This window comes from Myotis daubentonii, chromosome X (genome assembly GCF_963259705.1).
Source record: "Myotis daubentonii chromosome X, mMyoDau2.1, whole genome shotgun sequence".
In the NCBI taxonomy this organism is placed as follows: domain Eukaryota; kingdom Metazoa; phylum Chordata; class Mammalia; order Chiroptera; family Vespertilionidae; genus Myotis; species Myotis daubentonii.
In genome coordinates, this window is record NC_081861.1 from 125,422,619 (window position 1) to 125,447,414 (window position 24,796).

General features: G+C 42.7%; 1 protein-coding gene across 1 annotated transcript in view; it reads right to left on the reverse strand.

The window, feature by feature from the left end:
• Positions 1-12,269: 12,269 nt before the first annotated feature.
• The window catches only part of PTCHD1 (patched domain containing 1), a 60,843-nt gene continuing 48,316 nt past the window's right edge, over positions 12,270-24,796 (reverse strand). Inside the window, exon 3 of the mRNA XM_059678532.1 lies at positions 12,270-17,599. Coding sequence (XP_059534515.1) covers positions 15,948-17,599 — 1,652 coding nt within the window. The 3' untranslated portion in view covers positions 12,270-15,947. The remainder of the gene's footprint in view (positions 17,600-24,796) is intronic.

Genomic DNA, 24,796 nt, shown 5'->3' on the forward strand with positions numbered 1-24,796 from the left:
CCACACCCCTTATCTCCTTCTTGTCTATCAAGTGCTCTACTAGTAATCCAGCAGTGATTCCTAAGTGACAGCCTGCCATCTTAAATTTTATGACTGTCCCTGGAGCTCAGTTCAGTTTTGAGGTGAAGCTGAGGGTTTAGAAGTGTTGCCTGGGGACTTAAAGATGCAGGAAAATGTTAAAGCTGACACATTCTTGTTACCGGGAACCAAGAGTGAGTACCTGGGAAAAATACACCAGGCAGTGTTCCTAATTGTTCAACAGCCAATTGTTCTTGTCTGATGATTTCTTCTGCTATTAAGAAGTACCATCTGGCTGCTGTGGACACAATGATGGGAGAGATGTAGTAGACAATGAAATGTTCTGTAGATCACAATTTCTTCAAAGTAAAATCTGTGAGGGAATAATAAAGAAATGCTTCTATTTGAATACCTCTTGAGGAAATGTTGGAACTGTATGGAAACGTTTTTGTTATTCACATCGCTATTTTCTGCTTCAGATGAGAGCAGAAAATTATACAAGGGAGTTCAAAATCATTGCCTTGATCAGAGACAAGGAGCAGCTACTGTAAAGAGAAGCCCTAGAGCAGTGGTTCTCAACCTTCTGGCCCTTTAAATACAGTTCCTCATGTTGTGAGCCAACCATAAAATTATTTTCGTTGCTACTTCATAACTGTAATGTTGCTACTGTTATGAATCGTCATGTAAATATCTGATATGCAGGATGGTCTTAGGCGACCCCTGTGAAAGGGTCGTTCAACCGCCAAAGCGGTCACGACCCACAAGTTGAGAACCGCTGCCCTAGAGCATTGGCAGGTTTGGCTCAGTGGACATAGCGTGTTAGCCCTTGGACTGAAGGGTAGTGGGAGAATTTTTAAAAGAGAGAAAGAGAAGCCCTAGAAAGATAAAAATTGTGAGTTTCTGAATGGTTCCTTTTTTCCCAGGTTGTCCTTGAGATGCTTCTGAATACTAGAACTTCCAGAGCAGCCATGTACAAATAATGGGCACTTTGTGATTTTTAAAAAATTATTACTTAAAGTATTACATATGTCTCCTTTTCTCCCCATCAACCCCTCCCCGGCCACTCCCAACCCCCTAGGACAAGCCCCCACTGCCCCAGTGTCCGTGTCCATTGGTTATGCTCATATGAAAGCGTACAAGTCCTTTGGTTGATCTCTTACCACCACCCCCTTCCCCCCCCTCCCCCCGTCTTCTCTCTGAGGCTTGATGGTCTGTTCAGTGTTTCTCTGTCTCTGGATCTATTTTGGTTCATCAGTTTATGTTGTTCATGATATTCCACAAATGAGTGAGATCATGCGATATTTATCTTTCTCTGACTGGCTTGTTTCATTTTGCTTAGCATAATGCTCTCCAGGTCTATCCATGCTGTTGCAAATGGTAAAAGTTCCTTCTTTTTTACAGCAGCATAGTATTTCATTTTGTAGATGTACCACAGTTTTTTAATCCACTCATCTATTGATGGGCAGGTAGGCTGTTTCCACATCTTAGTTATTGTAAATTTTGATATTTACTTTGTACTTTTTTTTATCCTCTCATACTCCAATAGACATAATCAAGAAGTTCTTTGTCATAAAACATGGGAGGCCCTTATTGGCATGGCTCAGTGGTTGAGCATTGACCTATGAACCCGGAGGTCACAGTTCGATTCTGGGTCAGTTGGAGCACATGCCTGGGTTGTGGGCTTCGTTCCCATTGGGGGCCATGTAGGAGGCAGCTCATCAATGGTTCTCTCTCATCATTGATGCTTCTATCTCTCTCTCCTTCTCCCTTCCTCTCTGAAATCAATAAAAAATATTTAAAAACAAAAACATGGGAACAAAAGAACTCAAGTCCAGATTGCTCCCTTAGCAGTGAAGAAGTGTGGGGAGAATTTACTGAGGTGCAAGGAAATCTGAAGAGTATGTAAGAGGTGACTTAGTAACTTTAAACTTCTGTATCATCAGAAAGAGACAGGGCAAGGGGAATATTTTACTTTGAAAATAGACCTGTCTTTCTTTTTGAAGAAACAACCAAGAAATGGGATCACAGTTCAGCATGAATCTGGAGTATAACTAGTGTAGCTATCAGGGAGTTTATAAAAATGTAGAATGTACTTAAAAAACACACAGGTTTTAGGTAATAGAAATAACTTGGGAGGCAATAATTATTTTAGAATATAGTTATGGTGCCCAGCCTGCATGGCTCAGTGGTTGAGAGTCGACCTATGAACCAGAAGATCACTGTTTGATTCCCATTTGGGGCACACGCTTGAGTTGTGGGCGTGATCCCCAGTGTGGGGCGTGCAGGTGGCAGCCGATCAATGATTCTCTCTCATCATTGATGATTTCATATCTCTCTCTCCCTCTCTGAAATCAATAAAAATATATTTAAAAAAATAAAATAAAATATGGTTGTGGTGAATTCGAATTAGTGGTGTGCAGCTGTTTGTACCATTGCTGGCAGAAAAGTGGAGGCTTCTTATAGCTATGGGTGACAGTGACCTCTGTTAGGATGTGATGGGAAGAGACAGGGATCCCTGAACTCTGGGTGAGGAGGAAGCTCGATGTTGTATGAACGGAACATGCCTCTCTGTTGAATTGCAGGTGCAACAGTTTGTTCATGGTTCGAGGCAGGCAAAATCTGCATTAGCTGCAATATCCAGAAGAGGGTTGAGCACAAGGCTGTGGTGCCATAAGCGCTCATTTCCTTAAGTACTCATGACAGTTCTAGGGTCTTCTGCTTTTGGATATGAGTGCAGTTTGATTTTACTTATAAATACAGTAGAGGCCTGGGTGCATGCATTCGTGCACCAGTGGGGGGTCCCTGGGTGTAGCCTGCAGGGATCGGGCTGAAACCAGTAGTTCAATGCCACCTGCAGCTCCTGCCTGCTGCTCCTGCTAATCCCGGCCTTGCTGCGCCTGCGGTCTCCCTCGGTAGGCTTGTTGCACTCTTCTGAGGTCTCCGGGCTGCAGTGGTCAGTGTCTGGCGCCCGTTGGTCAGCTGAGTGGCGCTCCCACTGTGGGAGTGCACTGACCACCAGGGGGCAGCTCCTGTATTGAGCGCCTGCCCCCTGGTGGTCAGTGCGCGTCATAGTGACCAGTCAACCGGTAGGTTGCTTAGGCTTTTTATATAGATAGTGCAAAGGTTAGTGGATAAGCTATTGGAATAGCATGTAGAATGGAATGGAATATAGACACATTATAGATGGGAATGTGCAGGTGAGAGAAAAGGACTGCTAAAGTCTGGCCCAGAATCTTAATTCCAGACACAAAGGAATTCCAGACACCTCATCCCTGTATAAGACTACTCATTCAAGTGTGAGCACAAATGAGCACAGTGAGGTTTAAAAAAAAACCTCATGTTTAAGATCAGACACGAGTTTTGTCCTGCTGCCCTGTTGATCTTTGCCAGCTGAATCATACAGCTCTTCGTCCTGTCTCTGATTCCAGAAAAAGCTCAAATACTTCTGGAGTTGTAAAACTCACCACCTTTGCTGAGGCATGTAGTAAGAAAAATCATCATCTATCATCCATTTTAAAGTGAAATTCTTTTAAAAGAAATCCAATTTTTATCTTATGAAAAAAGGGAAGAGAATTGGAAAGTAAAGTATTCCCCCCTATCATAAATTGTCTATAGGACGGTATCCAGGTTGCCTGATGGCATAATTGGAGGGATATGGAGAGAGGCAGTATTCTTTCTTTTTCCAAACTTAATGTAGGTTTCAGCAGTGCCCTTTTAGAGGCAGAAACTTGAGTGTTGGTCTGTCTTCAAGGGAGACAGAGACTGTAGATCATTTACTAAATAGCTCCATAAATCTGGAATATGCTCATATTATTTTGCCATTAAGATGGAACCTTAACTAAGTATATGTTGAAATATTGAAATGAACTCATTCATTTTCTCTTTTTCCTTGGCTCTTATTTGCTGGGCTATTTAGAGAAATGTCGATGCTTGAGAGTAAAGCAAAGTGGGCAAAACTCCAAAGGGTGAAATTTAGTTCCTGTGGATGTCTTCCTACCATAAAAGATTTCCAAGTTAGTTAACTAAGTTAATTGAACATGTGCTTAGGAAATGGCATTCTCTAAGGCAGCGGCTCTCAACCTGTGGGTCGCCAACCTGTGGATCGCGACCCCTTTGGGGGTCAAACGACCCTTTCACAGGGGTCGCCTAAGACCATCAGAAAACACATATATAATTACATATTGTTTTTGTGATTAATCACTATGCTTTAATTATGTCCAATTTGTAACAATGAAAATACATCCTGCATGTCAGATATTCACATTACGATTCATAACAGTAGCAAAATTACAGTTATGAAGTAGCAACGAAAATAATTTTATGGTCAGGGGTCACCACAACATGAGGAACTATATTAAAGGGTCACGGCATTAGGAAGGTTGAGAACCACTGCTCTAAGGCGTTGGTAGCAAAGGCCTGGTGTGATATGCTTACTTTTCTGGCCTGGGTTTATCATCTGCATTATAGGTTGGCTTCTGAAAAAGGAAGTCTGCCTGGCCTTTCTTCCATTTGTTGGAGAGTTATCACCTATGAGAGAGTGTCCACACAGAAACTATCCTGTGGATTCTCTCTCTCTCTCTCTCTCTCTCTCTCTCTCTCTCTCTCTCTCTCTCTCTCTCTTGACAGTATTTTCCTCTGAGAGAGAGAGAGAGAGAGAGAGAGAGAGAGAGAGAGAGAGATCTGATTTCAGTTTCCATGGGAATAGGCTAAATAAGGACTCTAACAGACAGCAGTATGAGTGTAACTTTTGCTATTCCCAGCTCAGAACTATTGAGCCAAAATCTGAAATCATTCTAGTCCTTAACATTACAAGATCAATATTGTAAATTGGTACCTGTGGCATATAAGTTTGGATTCCAGCTTTCTTTGGGACAGTGATCATCCTGCATCCATTCAGTTAGGCTTGCGAAATCAACTAAAAATGAAAACCCACCCAGATGTAGGGGAGGCAACCGATCGATGTTTCTCTCTCACATCAATGTTTCTCTCTTTCTTTCTCTCCCTTCCTTTCTCTCTCAAATCAATAAAAACATATATATATGAAACCCCACCCCCCACCCCAAAATTGATTTGGCACCACATGCATACGTATTGCTTTGCTACTCCTCTCCCAGGCATTCCTCCTCCCTCTCCATTCAGTTATTGAACTATAATACACCCAGCATTTCCTCTTGCCTTTGCAAGACCAGAATTCTACTGAAAAGAGAGGCCAAACTTATATTTTTCATAGGCTTCTGTTCACTTCCGTTAAGCACAGGCAAATAGGTACATAGCGTGCTTCCTGCTACAATTTTATTTCTCTGTTTGTGATTACGTACGAAACTAAGGCCAGGACATGGGTTTTTCTTTCTTCAGGGACAGATGTATAGCATTGTGACCATTAAGCCAAAGAAGGGACCATATGCAAGGTTTTATAAAAAGACATGTGCTGCTAAACAAGCGAAACACCCAATCCCTATCTGTAAGAAATGAAGTCATATTAACTTTTCTGATTGCTCATCTGGAAAAAATAGAACAACAAAAAAAGAACACATGCCAATTGCTGTTAAAGAGCCTTTTCTACATCTGGACGTAGAAAAGAAAGAAAAGGGGGGAAAGGTAAAACTGAAGATATTCCCGGCCCACTGCCATTTCACTTTTCGGTGTGTGTCTAGGAGAGAATAGGGACATCTGTAAGAGTGTCAACAATATGCCGAAACTGCTTTGGCTCAGTGGATAGAGCGTCGGCCTGCGGACTGAAAGGTCCCAGGTTCGATTCCGGTCAAGGGCATGTACCTGGGTTGCGGGCATATCCCCAGTAGGAAATGTGCAGGAGGCAGCTGATCGATGTTTCTCTCTCATCGATGTTTCTAACTCTCTATCTCTCTCCCTTCTTCTCTGTAAAAAATCAATAAAATATATTTTTTTTAAAAAAAGAGTGTCAACAATAAAAAGAAAGTAAATAAAGTTAAAAAAAAAGAAGATTAGGAACATGTATGAAAAAGTGAAAGCGATAAGTTTGAAATCTTTACACTTGGAATTTGCTATCTAGTTTGGAAGCAGGATGCTTTATTAAAAGGTGGGATTTTAATATGAAAGGGTAGTCAATTAAGGATTGGGTGTATTTGGCATGAGCCACTTCCCAGGGTTCATGTGCTTAAATGGCTTGGGGGTTCGACAGTCTCTAAATTCCGTGTGCACACCTGAAACATTGCCCTCTGATGAAAGTTGGTCAGATGGACAGGAACTGTGGGATTGCCAATCAGCAGGATGGTTTTCCTGCTGATTTTGTTTTTGTGTAGATGTGGGATGACGTCAATACATATTTTAGGTGTCAGAGAAACTCAAGTCGTGCCAAATATGGGACATCATTGTTTCCTGAAAGAGCTAGTAATTTCTTATCATGTTGATTTTCTTTGGACATCTAAAAAATATCTTTTTGTGTGTGGATATTTTTCCATTGATTTTTAGGGAGAGTGGAGCAGAGAGGGAAAGACAGAGAGAAACATCGATGTGAGATAAACACATGGATTGGTTGCCTCCTGCACACACCCCGACAAGGGCTCCAGCCAGGGAGGAGCCTGCAAGCAAGGTACCTTCCCTTCACCTCAATCGAACCCAGGACTCTGGTCTGCAGGCTGACGCTCTACCCACTGAGCAATACTGGCCAGGGCTGAAAAGTATCTTGACTTTAGGTAAAAAAAATATAGTTTATTAGTAAACTTTTTTTTTATATTTTATTGATTTTTTACAGAGAGGAAGGGAGAGAGATAGAGAGTTAGAAACATCGATGAGAGAGAAACATCGATCAGCTGCCTCCTGCACATCTCCTACTGGGGATATGCCCGCAACCCAGGTACATGCCCTTGACCGGAATCGAACCTGGGACCTTTCAGTCCGCAGGCTGACGCTCTATCCACTGAGCCAAACCGGTTTCGGCAAAATATAGTTTATTAATGCTCCTTTATGGACAAATGTTTTAACTCTCTGTGGGAAATTTTTCTGGGTAAGTTTTCAATCAATCCCCTCTGAGCAGGTGCTGCCTGTCATGGATCAAGGTGGCATGGCTCACACCTTGTCAAGCTCCAGATGCAATTTTGGTAGTTTTCCCTACAGGGTTTGATGTTTATCTGTCTCCAGACTGACCACACTGAACTAATTATGTGTCCTAGAATTTAGATATCCTTACTTGGTTTAAAAGTAATTTATTACTCCTAGAATCACCTATTTGCTAGTGTGAAGAAACCCAACTAAAACACTGGGAAGCACAACATATTGTTGGGGTCTCTTGTGGAGAAGTAGATAAGATTTCTGAATGTTGTATTAGTGATTAATCTGAATGACACAATATGGTCTTATGATCAATTGACATGGATACAACTTAAAAATCCATTTTGATTTAGCCAAAAATTTCATAAAAATAACATGCAATTTCAGGAATTTATTTCATTAGCCATGACAATAAGAGAGGGACCTCATTTTGCTGTTTAAACTATTTTATGCCTAAGGGTGAGGATCATTTCCACATCACTAATTATTTGGACTCTCTTCCCTTTCATCACCCACTAAAATTGAACTACTAAAGGTACATTTAACTGTTACGACTATTTCATTGTTAATAATTATCGGGTGCATCGCCTGGCTGGCATGACTCGGCGGTTGAAAATTGACCTATGAACCAGGAGGTCATGGTTTGATTCCTGGCCAGGGCACATGCCCAGGTTGCAGGCTCAATCCCAATGTGGGGTGTGCAGGAGGCAGCCAATCAGTGATTCCCTCTCATCATCGATGTTTCTATTTTTCTCTCTCTCTCCCTTCCTCTCTGAAATAAAATAATAATTATTATTATTATTACTATCTTTGCTGTTAAAAAAACTAAATGCATTGGCTACTGGACACACTTTTTACAGCTTTGCAACTTTTGCACATTTAGAGGAATGAGAAATTTGACCAAGGAACTATGAAACTCAAGCTGAAACTTCTCTTGTTTGTGCCTACCATTCAATAATTCTGTTCACAGCTCTAAACTGGAGTATGAATACAGAACCAAGAGTGGGTGGTTGAATTATGGAATCATAGACAATAGGAATAGAACTTAAGTATGTTCTTGCCAAGTTACTGGGGAGGAATTATGGGTGGAGAATTTAGAAGAAAATGTGAGGTCCTTTTACTTTATTTTAAAAAGTACAGACTCAGGCTCCATATCTGTATCTTACAGAGATTTCTGAACAACTCCATTATTTTCAGTTCATATTTTCAGTCATTCCATACAAATTTGATTCTTTTCACCTTACCATTAATTGCTTTTTTCCTGTCACAGTGTCTAAGTTTTTGGAACTGCACTAGATCTCCTCTCCCCAACTCCTCTTAATGTTCACTCCGTGTGTGTGTGTGTGTGTGTGTGTGTGTGTGTGTGTGTGTGTGTGTGACTTGTATGACTTTTCTCCCAAACTGATGTTTCCTATCACCAGGCTTCCTTGGATGGTGCCTGCCTTCCCTAATGTGCATGAAACACATTGACTTTCCTATCAAACTAATGCTAGGGATAAATGAGAAATGCCTATTCCCTCTTAAGACTGTAGGTTGGCAAGATGGAATGACCATCCCATATGTCCTTCCTCCTTCCTGCCCAGACCTTGGGAGAGATCTCTGTGGTTTTGGCCTTTGCTGTTTTCATCTCTGTCTTAGAAAATTCCATCAAATGCAGTTTCCCAATATAAAGCTCCTAGTTAGCAATTTGTAAATTCTAAGAAACATTCGCTTTTCCAGCTTTGTTTTTTAGTGTACTGCGTGGCTGGTCTCAGGCCAGCTCACAGGAAACATAGAAGGGGAAGGTAGTATGTGTGATGGGTTCCTGCACATAGCTGTCAAACCCCATAGAACTGCAGGGCTGGGTCTGCTAAGGCATTTTGTTTTATTTTTTAAAAATATGTTTTTATTGACTTCAGAGAGAGCAAGGGAAAGGAGGAGAGAGATAGAAACATCAATGATGAGAGAGAATCATCAATCGGCTGCCTCCTGCACGCCCCCTACTGGGGACCAAGCCAGCAACCCAGGCATGTGCCCTGACTGGGAATCGAACCATGACCTTCCCTGTTCATGGGTCGACACTTAACCACTCAGTCACACCGGTCAGGCTTGCTAAGACATTTTAAATGTACCTCAAATGTGTCAGGGATGTTGTAAAAGGCAGTGTGCATGGGTGTGTGTTATGTGTATGCATGAATGTGTGTACCTGTGTTATAGGTGTATTGAGTGTCCATGCATTATGTGTGCATGTGTGTGTGTTTGTGTGTGGGCCAAACATGTTGAAGGTTCACCCTGGAATTTAAGTATACTGTTTTGCCAAAGAGAATCATGTGGGTTTTTCCAAGGATGAGCCTGGAATGGGTAATAGAAAAGGGGTGAGTCTTTGTCATTGTTTAAGGACTTAAACAAAATACTTTATAGATCTCAGTGAACAAAATCTTCAAGCTTCACTCAGATGCTACCTAGTGGGACTAATATTTCTCCATCTCAGTAGAAGCCTTCCCTTGTCATGTCTGGGCAGAGGGTTATGCAAATGGCACTGGGCAGCAGCCAGCGCCTCCCTTGTGCTTCAGGAAAGGCCAGGCAGTGATTCCGCCAGCCTTGCCTGTGGGACAACCCAGGTGCATTCCATTGTGCCTGAAGTTACATCACAAAAAGCACAACCCACAGGTACAGATAGAGTCATTTATTGTCCAACTTCCTCCATCAGTGTACACTGGATCTAGCTTATGGTGAGGAGTCAGGAGAACTGGGCTTCTATTTGCATATCTGTGTCTAAGACACATCTGTCCTAAACTGTAACCGTATGTCCATGGCCATGATTCCCTATTTGCTAACATCCTACATTTATTGCCAAGATGAATGAAACACATTCTCTCCTTGTTGGAGAGTCAGCGGCTGTGTGTGCATACTCACCAATGGCGGATGTCTCAGAAAAGGGCTCACCTAGGAGCAGCCCTTCCAAGGATGGGATGTGTGTGCTACTGCCATGTTCCATATACCTATGCCGCTTGGAACTAGGCTGCTCTGCCCCTGGGTCTTTAACAGGGCCCACTTCTTTGTGCTGGCTTTGCTGGCTCCCCGATATATGTATGTGTATGGTGTGCAGTTACTGTCATTTTGAGGTCATATATACTTTGTTGCAACAGTGAGAATGTGGTAGCAGTCTGATGTTCGTTCTGCCAAGAAGAGCACAGCACAGCGGGGTCCTTTCCCCAGTCCTCTCCTGGAAAGCATGCTTAACTGGTGCTGGGACAGAGACTGGACAGTCGAAATATGTTTGCAGACTAAAGGAATAAGGAACAAATGAATGGAAGTGACACTTGGCTGAGCAGGAAGAAACCAATATTTGGCAGCAGTTTTGGCTCCTTAGAGAAAAGATGGTGGAGAAATTCTTGACTTCCCATTGGTCCAAATGAGGACACCAGGATCCCACTCTCATTGAGGTCTTTATGGATTTAGGACAGTGGTTCTTCACTCTTTTTGGATCAAAGACCTCTTTGGGGAACGGATGACAACCAGGAACTGCACTGGACATATATGCATATTTTTGCATATAATTTATTTTTAGGGAGCTCAGAGTCCCAGCCTCCCACGGACTCATTCACAGACCCCAGGTTGAGACCCCATAATTAAGATACACAGAATTTGGTAGTAAAGTGGCAAGCGGGGAGAAAGGACTGAGACTAGGAACTAGGAGACTTCAGTTATAGTCCTGTGTCTGCTTCTAGCTAGCTGTGTGCATGGAATTTCACTTCTCCAGGTTTCCCTTTCCTGACGTTAAAAATGAGGGGGTAAGCTTAATTCTACCCAAAGATTCACGTGGTGTCAACACTGCGGAGCGGAAGAGGCTGGCACATTCCACAGGAGCTGCATTCCTTTCACTGAGCTTGCTCTGTGGGCTGCCTCCTCTGTACACATGGTTTTCTTTGTACTTTGAAAAGCCTTCTTTCCTCACTGGGTAGGTTCCTCCGAACCCTTGCGGTGCTAATTTTAATCTAACTTGAAAAATTTACACAGAGGCCATCGCTCTCTGGTCCCCTAACTTCCTCTTCCGTGCACAGCGCTCTCAAAGATATCAAAGAGGACTTCAAACACATCCCTTGGGCAGAAGCAGGGCAGGTGAGAGGCAGGCGGGGGTGGGGGGACAGGGGGTAGCCTCATGCTGCCTATTGAGGTGAAGGGATTTCAGCTCATTCACTTTCCTCTTTGCCATCCCCCGGACTGGCATGACACAGAAAGAAACAGTTTTAACCACCATAGGGAGGAACTCTGCAATGGCCGAAACCATTCTCAGTTTTTTGCCAGAGATTGCAGTAGTACTAATTAAATCTGTTCCATTGTGTCACAGCTTTACCCTGCTTTTCAATAAATGGGAACTTTGTTTTTAAATACCTGGCGCTTTTTCGGTAGCACAAACTTCAAAGCAAATTGCCCAAAAGGAATGTTCAAATGTCTCCAGACAAGCTGGGCATAGTAATTAAGTTGTGAGTGCCCTCCCTTCCCTGCTCCCATCCCGAAGTTCCTGGATCCCGTTCCTTCAAGGGTTGAAATCCAACTCCAACATCTGGAGCTTATGCCCCCTTTACAATTGCCCTACTGAGTGATGATCTAGCTGAATTTCAAATGTCCTAAAGTGATCAGGACAGCTGACGGCATCTTTCTGTAGCCCTAATCCTGGGCCCAAGTCTACAGAAATCTACTTCTCTGTAGCTGTGCATGTTGAGCCCCACTGTGGAACAGACACATTACAAATAATCATGTCTTCAGTTACTTTTGTACGCTAGGTCTTGCCATGAATGTATCATCTCACTTAATCCTTCCAGTGACTCTGCATCGTCACTCAAATGTAGGCTCTCCGAGGGTGGCTGGCTTGATCTGATTTGTTCACTTCTGTCCCAGTCTTGAACAGGATCTAGACCAGTGATGGCGAACCTATGACACACGAACTCATTTTTTTGGTTGATTTTTCTTTGTTAAATGGCATTTAAGTATATAAAATAAATATCAAAAATATAAATCTTTGTTTTACTATGGTTGCAGATATCAAAAAATTTCTATATGTGACACGGCACCAGAGTTCAGTTAGGGTTTTTCAAAATGCTGACACGCTGAGCTCAAAAGGTTCGCCATCACTGACCTAGGTGATAGTAGGCACTCAGTAAGGATCTGCTGGATTTAAAGATAATGACTGTCATTATCCCCATTTTACAGACGAGAAAGCAGAGAGTCACAGACACTGCTACAAGCTGCAGGACTACTTTAATAGGATCCGAAGGAATAAAGCCATTGGGAAGAGGGTACCATTTGTGTCCAAAAGGCTCTGCCTCTTGCCAAACCCCCAAGGTGGCTGCCCAGCCCACCTGTTGTTGAGATAGACACAGCTGGGGCTGGAGGAAAGTGGTGTTAGGGTCCAAGAATACCACTTAGAACAGTTGGGTGGTGGTTAGTTACAATGAAAGGGTCATCAAGGGCCTTGTATAGAGCAGTATATTGCATACATAACTGCAGCCATGGAGGATGGTTTCGGATTATTTCACTTTTCATTGAAAATTGAAGGGGTAAAAGTGGTAGGAAAGGTGAGAACAAGACAGCCAAACACAAACACCACAAACCAAACCACAGCAAAACAAAAGCCAGAAAACCTCCAACCCCAAAACCAAACCAGGACAAAACGTACGAGCTGGAACAATGGAGAGGGAGTTTCATGAGGGTTTGTCTTGTTTTCTGTGGAACACATGTAGTCCTTTTAGCCTGAGGAGCCCTTATGCTACGTATTGGACCATTGCTAAACAATAATGCCCCATTTCAAGTATCATTTTCTGTCTTGCAAAACCCAAGTTTCTTGGGAATTTATGTCTTCTGCTGAGAGAATATAATCCTTACCCTGACTTTTTTTTTCCTTATTAGTGGCCAAGAAAGCCCAAGTATCACAGTTTTTTAAAAGTTGACCAGGAGAAATGTTTGTGATGAATGGAATATTTTCTTTGGTAAACAAACACCAACTCAAAACCAACCAAATGAGTTTCTTTGGTAAAGTGAATATTAATGCCTTGGTTGGAATTAATTGAAAACTAAAACTTTTCCAAGTGTTTGCTAGGGTTGTTCTTTCCCTCTTTATAGCAATTGAAAAAGTAAAACTTCATGAAGTAAAGACAAATTTTATATGGATGTGATTTTGAGTTACTTCTAAAGTGTCTTCTCCATGGTGGGGTTAAGCTGGGGCTAAACCAATGCTGTCAGAGCAATAATCAATAATCATTATTAACAATTAAATAATGATCTAACAATAAATAATCGGTAATAAATCTTGGCATGCAGAGTCCCCCAGTAAAAAAAAAGAAAAGTCATTCCACAGTCAGAATTTCATAAGCCTTGATTTCAAGTGTTGAAAAGAGAAGTTGATAAGGTTGAAAAGTCCCTTCGTTTAAAAGTACATTATCCCAAGGAATACAGAGTCTCAATCCAGTTGGAAAACTGTCGTAAAACAAAGTTCCACAGTAAGTCCTTCCGGTTGACCACATTGAATGATTAAATTCTCAACAAAATCCGCTTAATCGGTGAGTGTGTCGTATCAGTTTTGTGGAGTCGTTTGAACCCGAGGTGCTCCACGTGGCCGACACTAAATCAATGGCTGATTTAGAACACACTGTTCAGAAAATGATTTAGCAACATATGATTTAAGAATAAAAGCAATCCCCTCTTCAGCCGTGTTTGATAAATAATAGCCTTGTTGCAGGCCCCTTGGAGAGAGAATTGATCGCAGATCTATTATGTGAACTTGCCCTTTTTTGAGGACTGTGTTTGTCCTCAGATTAAAGCTCATTATCTTCTAGTTGAGCACATACCATGCTGGTATGATCGCTTCGTGTGTCTGCAGGAGAGATTGGACAAGTGTGTAATGTACTAGTGATGATCCCCTGCACATGTATTTACAGCTGTGTGAACAACAGTACATGAAATAGAAAGCACAGGTTTGCACTTGGTGGAGTACATCTGAATCATTTGGGCATTTTTGCTGTTTGGAAAGACAGTGGCAAATCTAAATCCCAAACAATTACCCAGACGTTAAAAAAAAAAAGCCTGCCCTGTGGCCAACAAAGTCCTGTGTTCCTTCCTTGGAAATGTACTTTGAAGGGAGTAATAGCCCTCTTATGAGAAAATCTAAAATTGGCCTGCCCTGTCTTAGACATGCTAAAATGATAGAAACCCTCTAGTGGTGTGACCCTGGGTGAGTCGCTTTTTCCTCCTAGGTCTCAGTTTCCTCCTCTGTGGAGGATGGGAAAGTTGCACAGTACATCCGCTAAAGTCCAAAAAGGTAAGGTGCTTTTGGGAAATGCTTATCACTATAGATGTCTAAGTAAGCTACATCTCTAAAAGGGAAAAAACACTGTAGACAGTTGCCTCAAATGTGACCAGCTTTTAGCTTAATTTGTACAGACTTAAAGAAACGCAGGGGTCTGGGGCAACATACATAGCCTCTGCAGATTAAACCTTTTCTGTTTAGATCCTGCAGATACTGCAAGTCAACAGTATAAGCATCTAGGCTCATTGACGTGCAGACGGGCCATGCAATGAAGTAGACGGGCAGCAACGAAGGCTTGGGGCGGGGCAGGAAGATGAAAGTGCAGCCAGTTTAGCAGGAAAGTGTGACTGTCATCATTGATAGATTTATATCAGAGATTACATCTTCCGGCCATTCCCTCTATCTCCCTTTCCATCCTTTATCTCCCTGCCTGCGCTTTCTTGAAGTTTCTCAGCTTCAGGACTTGCGCCCACCAAAGCACCTTATGTCCTCCGGGTCTCTGAACAGGCATGTCTCCTGGCGCAGGCGCACTGGCACTACAGTTTGGAGGCTATGGCAGATAAGCATCTCAGTGTTCCTTTCTCCTTCCTTAGCTAGGCGTGGGCAGGTTTTGTTTCTGGGCATCCACACACAAAATGCATGCAGGGCCAGACCACGAACAGCTGTACCAGCTGGCCATTTTTTTTTCTTAAAATGGAAACACTGTCCCTGGGTTCAAGTAGACACCTGCTTGTCCTCCGTCGTGCCAGGTATTTGGGTTTGGCTCTGTGGTTCTGGGTACTCAGAGCCTCCTGCCAAGAGCTGTAACTAATAAAGCAGATCCATTTGGTGACAAGCAACAGGATATTCCAAAATAGAATCGCCCAACTCTGCATTGCTGGAGCTGTCACTGGTTTAAAGGTATAGTAACCGAACCAGACAAATGTGAAAAATATATTGATGGGGGGGGGGGAGGGGATAGGATCAATTCATTCTACACAACAAAACTGCCTCACCCGGGGGAATTGAGAGGTGACTCGATTTCAGCCCCTGGTGATGGCTACTCCACCATGTGTCTGCTTCTGAAGTCTTGGCTTGCTTTTGCTGGCCAGAGCTTTCACAAGCATCTCCTTGGAGTGTCGGGGAGCTAGATGAGATGACTGAAACCTCAAACCACAGAGCCTGCCTGGAGCTACTGCTCTGCAGAAGTTCTGGAAGCCTTACTGTTTGAAGAATGCTTAAAGCTATTTCTGCCTTGGCAGCTGACCTTTCAATCAGTAGGTTTTTGTCACAATACCAGCAACATCTGCAGTGTGAATAAAATGGGATTCTGCTTGCTCTTAAGCTTTCTTCTATTTGATCTTAGTTTAGGAGACTATAAGTCTCCGTGTGTGTGTGTGTGTGTGTGTGTGTGTGTGTGTGTGTGTGTGTGTAAAGTCTTTCTGATAACAACCTTTTGTTTAAAAGGTTGAAAATATGCAATGCCCATTTCCCCCCCTTGTCCTTTACTTTCTTTTGGCAATCAATGCCTGTTTCTTATCCTTACAAAAGAAAGAAAAATTCTAAATCTGTTTCATTAGCATCATTGCTTTGCTCTTCGTAAGACCTAGGGTGAAAATATAACAAGCAGACACTCTCACACTGTTGTGATCTGGTCAACCACTCGGGTACTATCCATATCCACCATTTCGACACACTCAATTTCCTCCCGGTTTTCAGGATTTTTCTTATCTTTCCTTTTTTTCTTAGAGGGTGGCAGGAAAGTCAGTATCACAGGTAAAATGGCAAAGCAGTGAAAGAAGGTGACAAATGCTATTAAAAACAAGCACCTGAACAGTGTACAGGTCAGATTTGAAGGCACAGCTGCGAGAGGAATCAGACCAACAAGATAGCAGAGGTAGCTCTGTAAAATAGCTACCCCGTGCACTTCCAGGGCATTTTTTACCCATTTAGTTCTTGTGAGGTCCTTGCCAAGAACAAATGTGGATAACAGTGGAGCACAATTGTCAATTGTGTAGTTAATTCCATAAATTAAGCATAGCACGGAAATGCAGTCTAGTTCGACTTTCCATAAGGTCATGAAACCTACAACTCCAAACTCCACGGACACGACCGTTAGAGTGAGCCAGACATTAATCAGGGAATCTGCCACCAGGAATGCCGAGAAGAAGAGCAGGAACAAAGCACTGATGCAGGAGTTGTGCAGGGGGGCGCCCAAAGAGGAGGCGTATCGATCCATGTACACGAAGGATGGATTGAAAACAATGAACTTCACCTTGGAGGTGACAGAAAGTCTCCTCAGGGTCTCCAGGAGATCGTAGAGTTCTTCTCTGTTGGTTTCCATGGTCTTAGCCACCAAAAACATTCTGGAGGCCACTACGTCGAACTCATCGTACTTTTTCGAGAAGATGATGTCCTCTTGAAAATGCGAATATTGGGGGGCTTTCAGAAAGGAGTTCCTCAACATGTCTGTGAAGTTTTTCTTAGGCAAGCCAGTGGACACATTGAGTTTCCGAAGGTAATTTAAATAGCTCTCAAACCAGGATATCCGCACAAACCCCTTGGTGTATTCCAGGACGTCTTCTTGGACACTAGTGTTCCAGTATTCGATGGACTCGTATATGTAGAACCCAATCACTGGACTGTAGTTGCTGAAGTACTTTTGCTGGGCAGTAGTGTACTCAATGGTTTGTGTTGCAGTCGCTACGATGTTGCTAAGGTCTGACCCTTCACTGACCTGCAGATAGCCCATTAAGGCAAAGGAAATATAGATAAGGTAAAAGAGAACTACAAAAGGTTTGACATAGGTGTTGGTTATCCAGTCACAGTAATAGCGTTTGAGGAAACATACCAACAGGTGACTTTCATAAGTGTTTGCTTCCCCACCATCACTTGTGTCCTCGCTGAATCTGGCTGTCAGTAGGAACCTGTACCATGCCGGCTTCTCCTGCAATACATCGGGCTTCGGGACTTTTCGACAGAAGATGCTATGCTGGTAATTGTTTTCTATGTAGCCAGTGAATACCAGGCTGGAACCATAAAATGACAGTACATAGAGGTAGTTGAAAAGGATTGCAATACAGGAATTGCAGCAGAAGATTCTGGCTGCCTCAATGTTCGTGAAAGGGCTGGCCCCTATGCCAAAGGTGACCAGGTACATGGCAGTGGTGAGAGAAAAGGAGAGCATGGAGTCGGCATAGACCTCTGCAGTTCTCTCTTTAACGTGTTGGTCTTCTCTAGTTTTCCTCCAGGAGGATAACATTTCAAAAGTCCCATATAATCCATGACCTGAGGGGGCAGAAAAAGACCAGATCAAAAGTTTGAAAGATGGTTCTCTTTAAAGAGAGGAACCAGCTTGGTTATGGGCAACTTACTGGGTCAAGGGAAGTAGAACCAGCCCTAGTGTGACCAGTGTCAAGTAAATGCCAATGACGTCTCCGGTGGAGAGAGAGGCCTGTGTTTGGGTGAATCAGAAATGTTAATGGCTCATCAAAGGGCAGCCAGAGGAGCTAAGATCTTTGTGCTCCCTCCTGGCTTAAGCGAACTGGGTGGATTTTTGCCTAGAGAAGTGGTTCTCAACCTGTGGGTTGCGACCCCTTTGGGGGTCGAACGACCCTTTCACGGGGGTCGCCTAAGACCATCAGAAAACACATATATAATTACATATTGTTTTTGTGATTAATCACTATGCTTTAATTATGTCCAATTTGTAACAATGAAAATACATCCTGCATATCAGATATTTACATTATGATTCCTAACAGTAGCAACATTACAGTTATGAAGTAGCAACGAAAATAATTTTATGGTTGGGGGTCACCACAACATGAGGAACTGTATTAAAGGGTCACGGCATTAGGAAGGTTGAGAACCACTGGCCTAGAGAAAGCTGAGTAGTCTTGGGCCTATGCCTCTTGGGGATTGTGTAGAGCCACAGTTTAAAGTTGTTGGTGTAGTCTGCAGAGTATCTGTTTCCCTTGGTTGGTGGGACACACCAGAGGAGAAGCCTAGTCAATCATTTTGCTTGTCATCCCCACAAAGCTGGCTGGAGGTCAGCACAGAGGAAGGCAGTGGGCAGAGGGTCCTGAGTTACATCTCATCATCTCAATTAAGTCTGGCCAAGTGGAGGGCTTTAGGGAGAAGGAGGCACTGTATTTACTTTGAGCATTGACAGGAACTTAAATCACATCCTCTTTTATGTTTCCTTCCCTAAATATCAGTGCAGGAAGCAATAAATCTGAGAGACAGACGGCAGCAAACACAGTAGGAACAAGTCTGAATGAGTAGGAAATATGAAAAAAGGCACAGAGTCATATGAACTCCCCCTCCAGTTGATCAAAATCAAAATAAAAATCAAAGGGGAATATCTGTAATACTTTCAACAATAAGGAATTTAACAAAATATTTAGGTTGAAAGTTTATGGCTTGTATTTGGTCTCCAGGGATCTGTTTGACCAAGTTTTGTTATTCAAAGATGATGAATCAAGCAGGTGGTGACTTCTGGCTTCTCAGTATTATTTGGCAATGGCCTCTGAGGGAGACACCAAGATTAGTAACCTCTTTGCTTAAATCCACAGCGCCTTTGCCTCCTGGGTTGGAATAGTAGAGACCCATGTTCTCACTCCATTCTACTGTCTGAGACCAGATCTAGCTGGACTTCTCTCACCTCTCTTGGTTGGAGCCAGGCACTTCCCCAATGGGCCTCCCATCAATGTGACCCATCGTGTTTTTCAGTAACCCCCTGTCTTGGCACCGGCATCAACAGATCTCATTTTCTGCTTCTCCGCCTTGGCATATTCAATCCCATTATTGAGGATAATAAAATCTTTACCCTGTGGTACAATAGTCTTGTTTTTAAAAAGGAATTTAAAATCTCCAGCCAAGCGTAATGCTGAGGGAAGTGAGTCACTGTGATGTTGTGTATACAATAAAACTGAGCGCACGTCTTCCCTCGTGCCCAGGCTGGTATTTATAGCCTTCTTGTGAAATCTTGGCCTCAAACCCGAATGCCCATTTGATAGTTATTACATAGGCCTGTTTCCTCAGAGGGACTTGGCATTTATCTTAATTTACTAGCCATCGTTTTACAGCCACTTTTCGAGGTCAGGTCAAAATTGTCAATTTGATAACTAGCTCTGCAGCCCCTATTAAATTGGAGGCACCCAAACTCTCCGTATGTGAAGCAAAAAAAAATGCCCTTGTTGCCTGGCAGGCTGCTGTTAATTATGTTTTAGGTAGCTAACAGCAAGTCTCAGGAGGGAAAACTGGTAAGTCTATTTCCACTGTGTTGTCAGGAAGGATCAACTGACCTTTGGTTAAAAGCAACGTATCCCTTGACAATGAAGGTAAAGGTAGGTTAATATCTCTGAGGTGTCTGCACCCCGGGGAAACAGTATTGACAATTTCATCTAGAGCCACGTAGACTAAGTTCCAATGGGCAAAACAATTTAGCGTTTCACTGAAAATGGCAAATGGAAGTTTTTTACAATATTTACTTGTTAGAAAAAAAAAAGTTTTAAAACAGGGCTTTCATACTGAATCATTAAATATGGTAAGAAAATAAGGATGCATATAGAAGGATTTTAATCAGCCATATAGTAGAATTTAAATGAAATCTGTTTCACACTCCTTTCTTAAATTTGGTGTAATATTTTCTAACTAGAGGCCTGGTGCACGAAATTCGTGCACTTGGTTGGGGGGTCCCTCAGCCGGCAGTCAGACATCCCTCTCGCAGTCCGGGGCTCTTGCAGTTGGGACCCCTTGCTCCTTACCACCCACCTGCAGCGGAGGCAGAAGAGGCTCCCACCACTGCCACTGCACTCGCCAGCAATGAGCCTGGCTTCTGAGAGCAGGGGTGGTGGCGGGAGCCTCTCCTGCCTCTGAGGCAGTGCTAAAGAACAGCAAGCCTGGCTTCTAGCTGAGCAGCGCTCCCACAGGGACAGCACACTGACCACCAGGGGCAGCTCCTGCATCGAGCATCTGCCCCCTGATGGTCAGTGCATGTCATAGCAACCTGCCATCTTGTCATTTTGCATATTAGCCTTTTATTATATAGGATGATATTACCTGACCCTGATGGGAAGCTACAACAAGAATTCATTTCTTACCTTGCAATTGAATAATCTTAGAAGCTAATTGAGAAAAGATATTTGCATTAACAGAGCTATTAGGTAAAAAGGGTGGTGCTGGAGGGTCCAGAATGAAAATAAATTCAAGGAAAAGTAGAAGTAGGCTATTTGCTTGTCTCTTGTGTTCTGTTGCTACATTTTAAATGCCTTGTCCTATAGTTTGGTTATTTTTATTGAATTTTAACTGTTTTCACACATGCTATGGGGTCTGAGGGCAATTCCAGAGAGAATTCTGATTTTATTCTTAGGCTTTTAGGAACTATGCCTTTCCTTTGTTCCTCTTGCGACAGGGATGTGCATGCAGATACTCATAGAGGCCAGCAAAGAGATCCCTGAGAAAGAATCTGTTCTACTGATCCCTCAGCATTGGTTGCTAGCTATCATTTGCCTTGCCCCCACCCATTCCTGATAGGCTAGGACTGTTGTTTCTCAAGCCACACCTCACCAACAGATGCCTTTACCTTAAACCCAGACCTGGAGTTGTGCAGTATCTTCACAGAGCTCTTTGGTTTTCAGGAACAGCTGCCTACACCATAGCCAGGCCTCCTTCCCAAAGCTCAGTCAATCAGGGGAGGGATGAGTGCCAACAGAGCTGCCTCCCTAGGATTAACAGCCTGGAGTGCCTAGCTGGCACTAGACCTGATTCACAGCTCGATATTGATGTTGAAGAGGTCCATTTATGACCCTAAAGCAGAGCTGAACTGTAGGGCCCCTGTTTCCTGGCCTCTACTCAAGGGGAGACATATCCCCAGAGCCTTAGGACATGAAGAGTGCCCTGCACCCTGGGATGCTGGTCTGCCCATAATTATAGCCACATTCCCTTTGGTTTTGACTTTCAAGGGTACCCTTTGAAATGCACCCCTCTCCCCGGAACACTGAGCTATCAAAGCAGCTTCCCTTCCATCTGGGGAATGGGACAGAGAGTAGAGATGAGGAGGCTGTGAAGAGGAAATCATAAGCAGTGGATTTCGCAGGGAGAAGACTCCTTCATACTTTTCCCTCCAGCCTTGTCTTTTATAATCATTTCCGAACGTGGAAACTAAGGAAAGGCAGGGAAGAAAGAGTTAGGTAGGCTCGGTCCCTCCCCACTTTCCTCTCTCGGCAGTTGCCTCCCTTCTTCAGCATCACCATCACCCATCACTCTCTTAATGTTGGGGGCTGGGGTCTGGCAAGCAGGACTCTGAGGCAACATCTTACAGATGTAGGTGAACAGATACTGCATGTGGATTGAAGAGACTTTTCATAGGTTTGGCTATTGTTTTCCCCATATTGCAAAGGTGCTTTAAAAACAAAAGTATTGCTCTCTGCTCTGAACTCTAGTTATTAAATTTTCTCTATGAACTCAGAGCTCTATAAGCTTTCCTATTACATCTGACCAAGGGGCCTATGTCATTGGCACAAAGCATCTCTTTGGCATGGGACCATTTTCCGTCTCCAGTGTTCATGAGGACTCCCGGGTAGCAGTGTTCATGCGGGAAGCTACCTAACAGGAAGTTCCAAACAGATTTAGCCCTTGGTGACCAAGACCCTACTGTGGTAATGGGAGCCAGGGCTCATCATCAGAGGGGCAGCTCCATGGCTGGAAACTGTATCATAGTCAGCATGCCAGGAACTGACCAATCTCCCAGGCCATTCCTCTTACAGTCACAGTATGTAAGCCTGTGAACAGTTGCCAAAGGGAACTGTTAAACAACACGTACTGATGCTATCACATTCTGAAGATAAAGAAGTCCTTAAAATATTCACTTGTCTTCTCAAAGTACATTCAAGATATTTCTTTCTCTTTTGATTCCATTTCACGTCTGTAGAGTTACATGCATATCAGTGTGTGTCAAGACACACACACAGGTCCAAGTTCTAATTATTCACGAGTGAATGCTTTGAAGGCAAAGTGGGCTTTTAGCCAGGCTCCGGGACAAGGACAATAGACTTAGGTCTTCACCAGTGTTCAGACACAGTTTGTACCAGGAGTGCAATTGAAATTTTATTAGCAGCAGACTTTGGGATTGTCATCTACTAAACTCAAATACTGAAGGGTTTAGGCTGATCATTTTTCTTTTTTCCCAAAGAATTTTATATCTTTATATGCAGTTAACGTTCAGGCTTTGGAGCCAATGAAGAGAAAAAGTAACACAGGTGATAAATAACATGAATGGCGGCAAACTTTCAACGGGCTAATCCTGAAGCCATTTAGGGTGAGTCTCAGGAACCTCAGATTAAATCTCCCTCTAGTCCAGCCCCTTTTCTGGGGCCTGACCAAAGCCTTCAGGGTTGTTTACAATCCACTAACAGAAGGAATTCACTAACAAATAGCTAAGAATTAACCCAGCTTCACCCAGTAGATCTACTTCTGGGAAGTTACTCAGAAAGTGAATCATATTTTAAATGTAGTTGATGGCTTTGCTATCACAGGCAATCTGGGTGATTTGGATTTTTTTTTTTGGGGTCCTTGAACAATCACGGGCAAATTGATCTATTTTGTGCATGTGGCTTTTGTAAGGCAGATTTTTCTTTAGGCCCAGATTCTCCCACCTTCCCCAGCACACACTGCTGCAGGCAGAGGCTGACACCTGTAGGCATGGCTCACATTTTAACCCTTTCCATACTGGCTGGGTTTCCTCACCCTGACTTCCTAAAAGTAAGCGATACCTGAGAAGATGAGGAGGTGAAATGGGATAGTTTGCTGATGGATGATCTTTCGGTTTCAATGTGAAAATTTTTCATACTAAGAAACAGTGGAGCCAAACCTCATATATGGAAGTAAAAAGATTACATTCTTCTAGAAAAGCCACAGAGTATAAGGACTGCATGAGCAAAATCCACTTAAGACATATTTTATTCTTAGATGAGCTTGACTAAGTAGCTCATGTTTATAAAATGCTTTTCTTTGACTGACACCCACATAAATTTATGATTTTTGTTTTTTTTTGAGAAGAAATTTAAAGTGTAGGTATGTCTGGGTTGAGTAACATCTATTTTCAGGGGAAGTTCATTAACTGGGTTACATTTACACTTTGCCAGTTATAAACATTTACTTTCTATGCCGAATTGTTTGGTTTATCACAGCCTGTTTTGTCTCACAGTTAAGAGTGAGAGTAAAGGTCTACTCTGCTTAAGTTAAGACGGATGCTCACAGCAAGATGAACACACACATCTTATTCTTTTTACCAGAGACCGGTCATATTTTCATAATTCTGATCACAGTACTGGGTTTTTATCTGAGAAATGATTTTCCTTCACTAAGAAGCTGCAAATAAGAGTCCACGAAATGACTTTGCTCATAGCTCTTCCTTATTTAAAGATATTTAGATACGGAGTGTGTGCAGCATTATATAAAATTGGTGTGTACAAATGTGGCCCATAATATATGCTATGGTCATTGTGAAGACATATGTAAATTATAAATATATGTATATGTTGCTTATCCTATTCAAACATATTTTATATATTTACATATAAAATGTGTGAATATATACTATATAGTATATAGATAAATATATAGTATTTGTATTCAAACATTCAACCCATATACACTACATAATATATGTTATAAACACATAAATACATCTGTATACACACAACCTGAAGTTATTGCATAATAAATCATATCGCATATGATAACTAATGTGATATATAATATATATTATGCAACCAGGTTATACACACCCACACCCACGATGAATAGCAGGCTGATGTGAAATTTATTTTTCTGGTAAGGAAAAGAAATGCTAGTGCTGCCACATCAATCAATGCAGAGAAGGAGCTAGATTCCCTTTCTTAGGTTCCATCTACATTTTGGCTCTTGCCTGGTGAAGTAGCCTCTATGTCTGTGGTTCTCAACCTTCCTAATGCCGCGACCCTTTAATACAGTTCCTCATGTTGTGGTGACCCCCAATTTCATTGTTACAAATTGAACATCATTAAAGCATAGTGATTCATCACAAAAACAAGATGTAATTATATATGTGTTTTCCGATGGTCTTAGGCGACCCCTGTGAAAGGGTCATTTGACCCCCAAAGGGGTCGCGACCCACAGGTTGAGAACCGCTGCTCTATGTGAAATGCAGGGTTGCCTTAACAATGACTGCAAATCTACTTGCATGGTGAACCTCTGTAGACCCATGTGGTGAAGACTACCCATGGTTTTATTTTTACCAGCTTAGTGTCCTGATGTTGTACCCTACTGCCTGACCTTCGTAGAATCTGCCACTCTCCCATTCCCTCAAGTAGGTAGCTAGGCCACCCAGAGTGTACTTAAGGAAACCTGGGTCAAAAAGGTGGCACTCTTGCATTCCTCTACGTAACTGAGCTCTGCCTTCCTAGACCTGCAACCCCCATCCTGTTCTTGGCTTCCTTT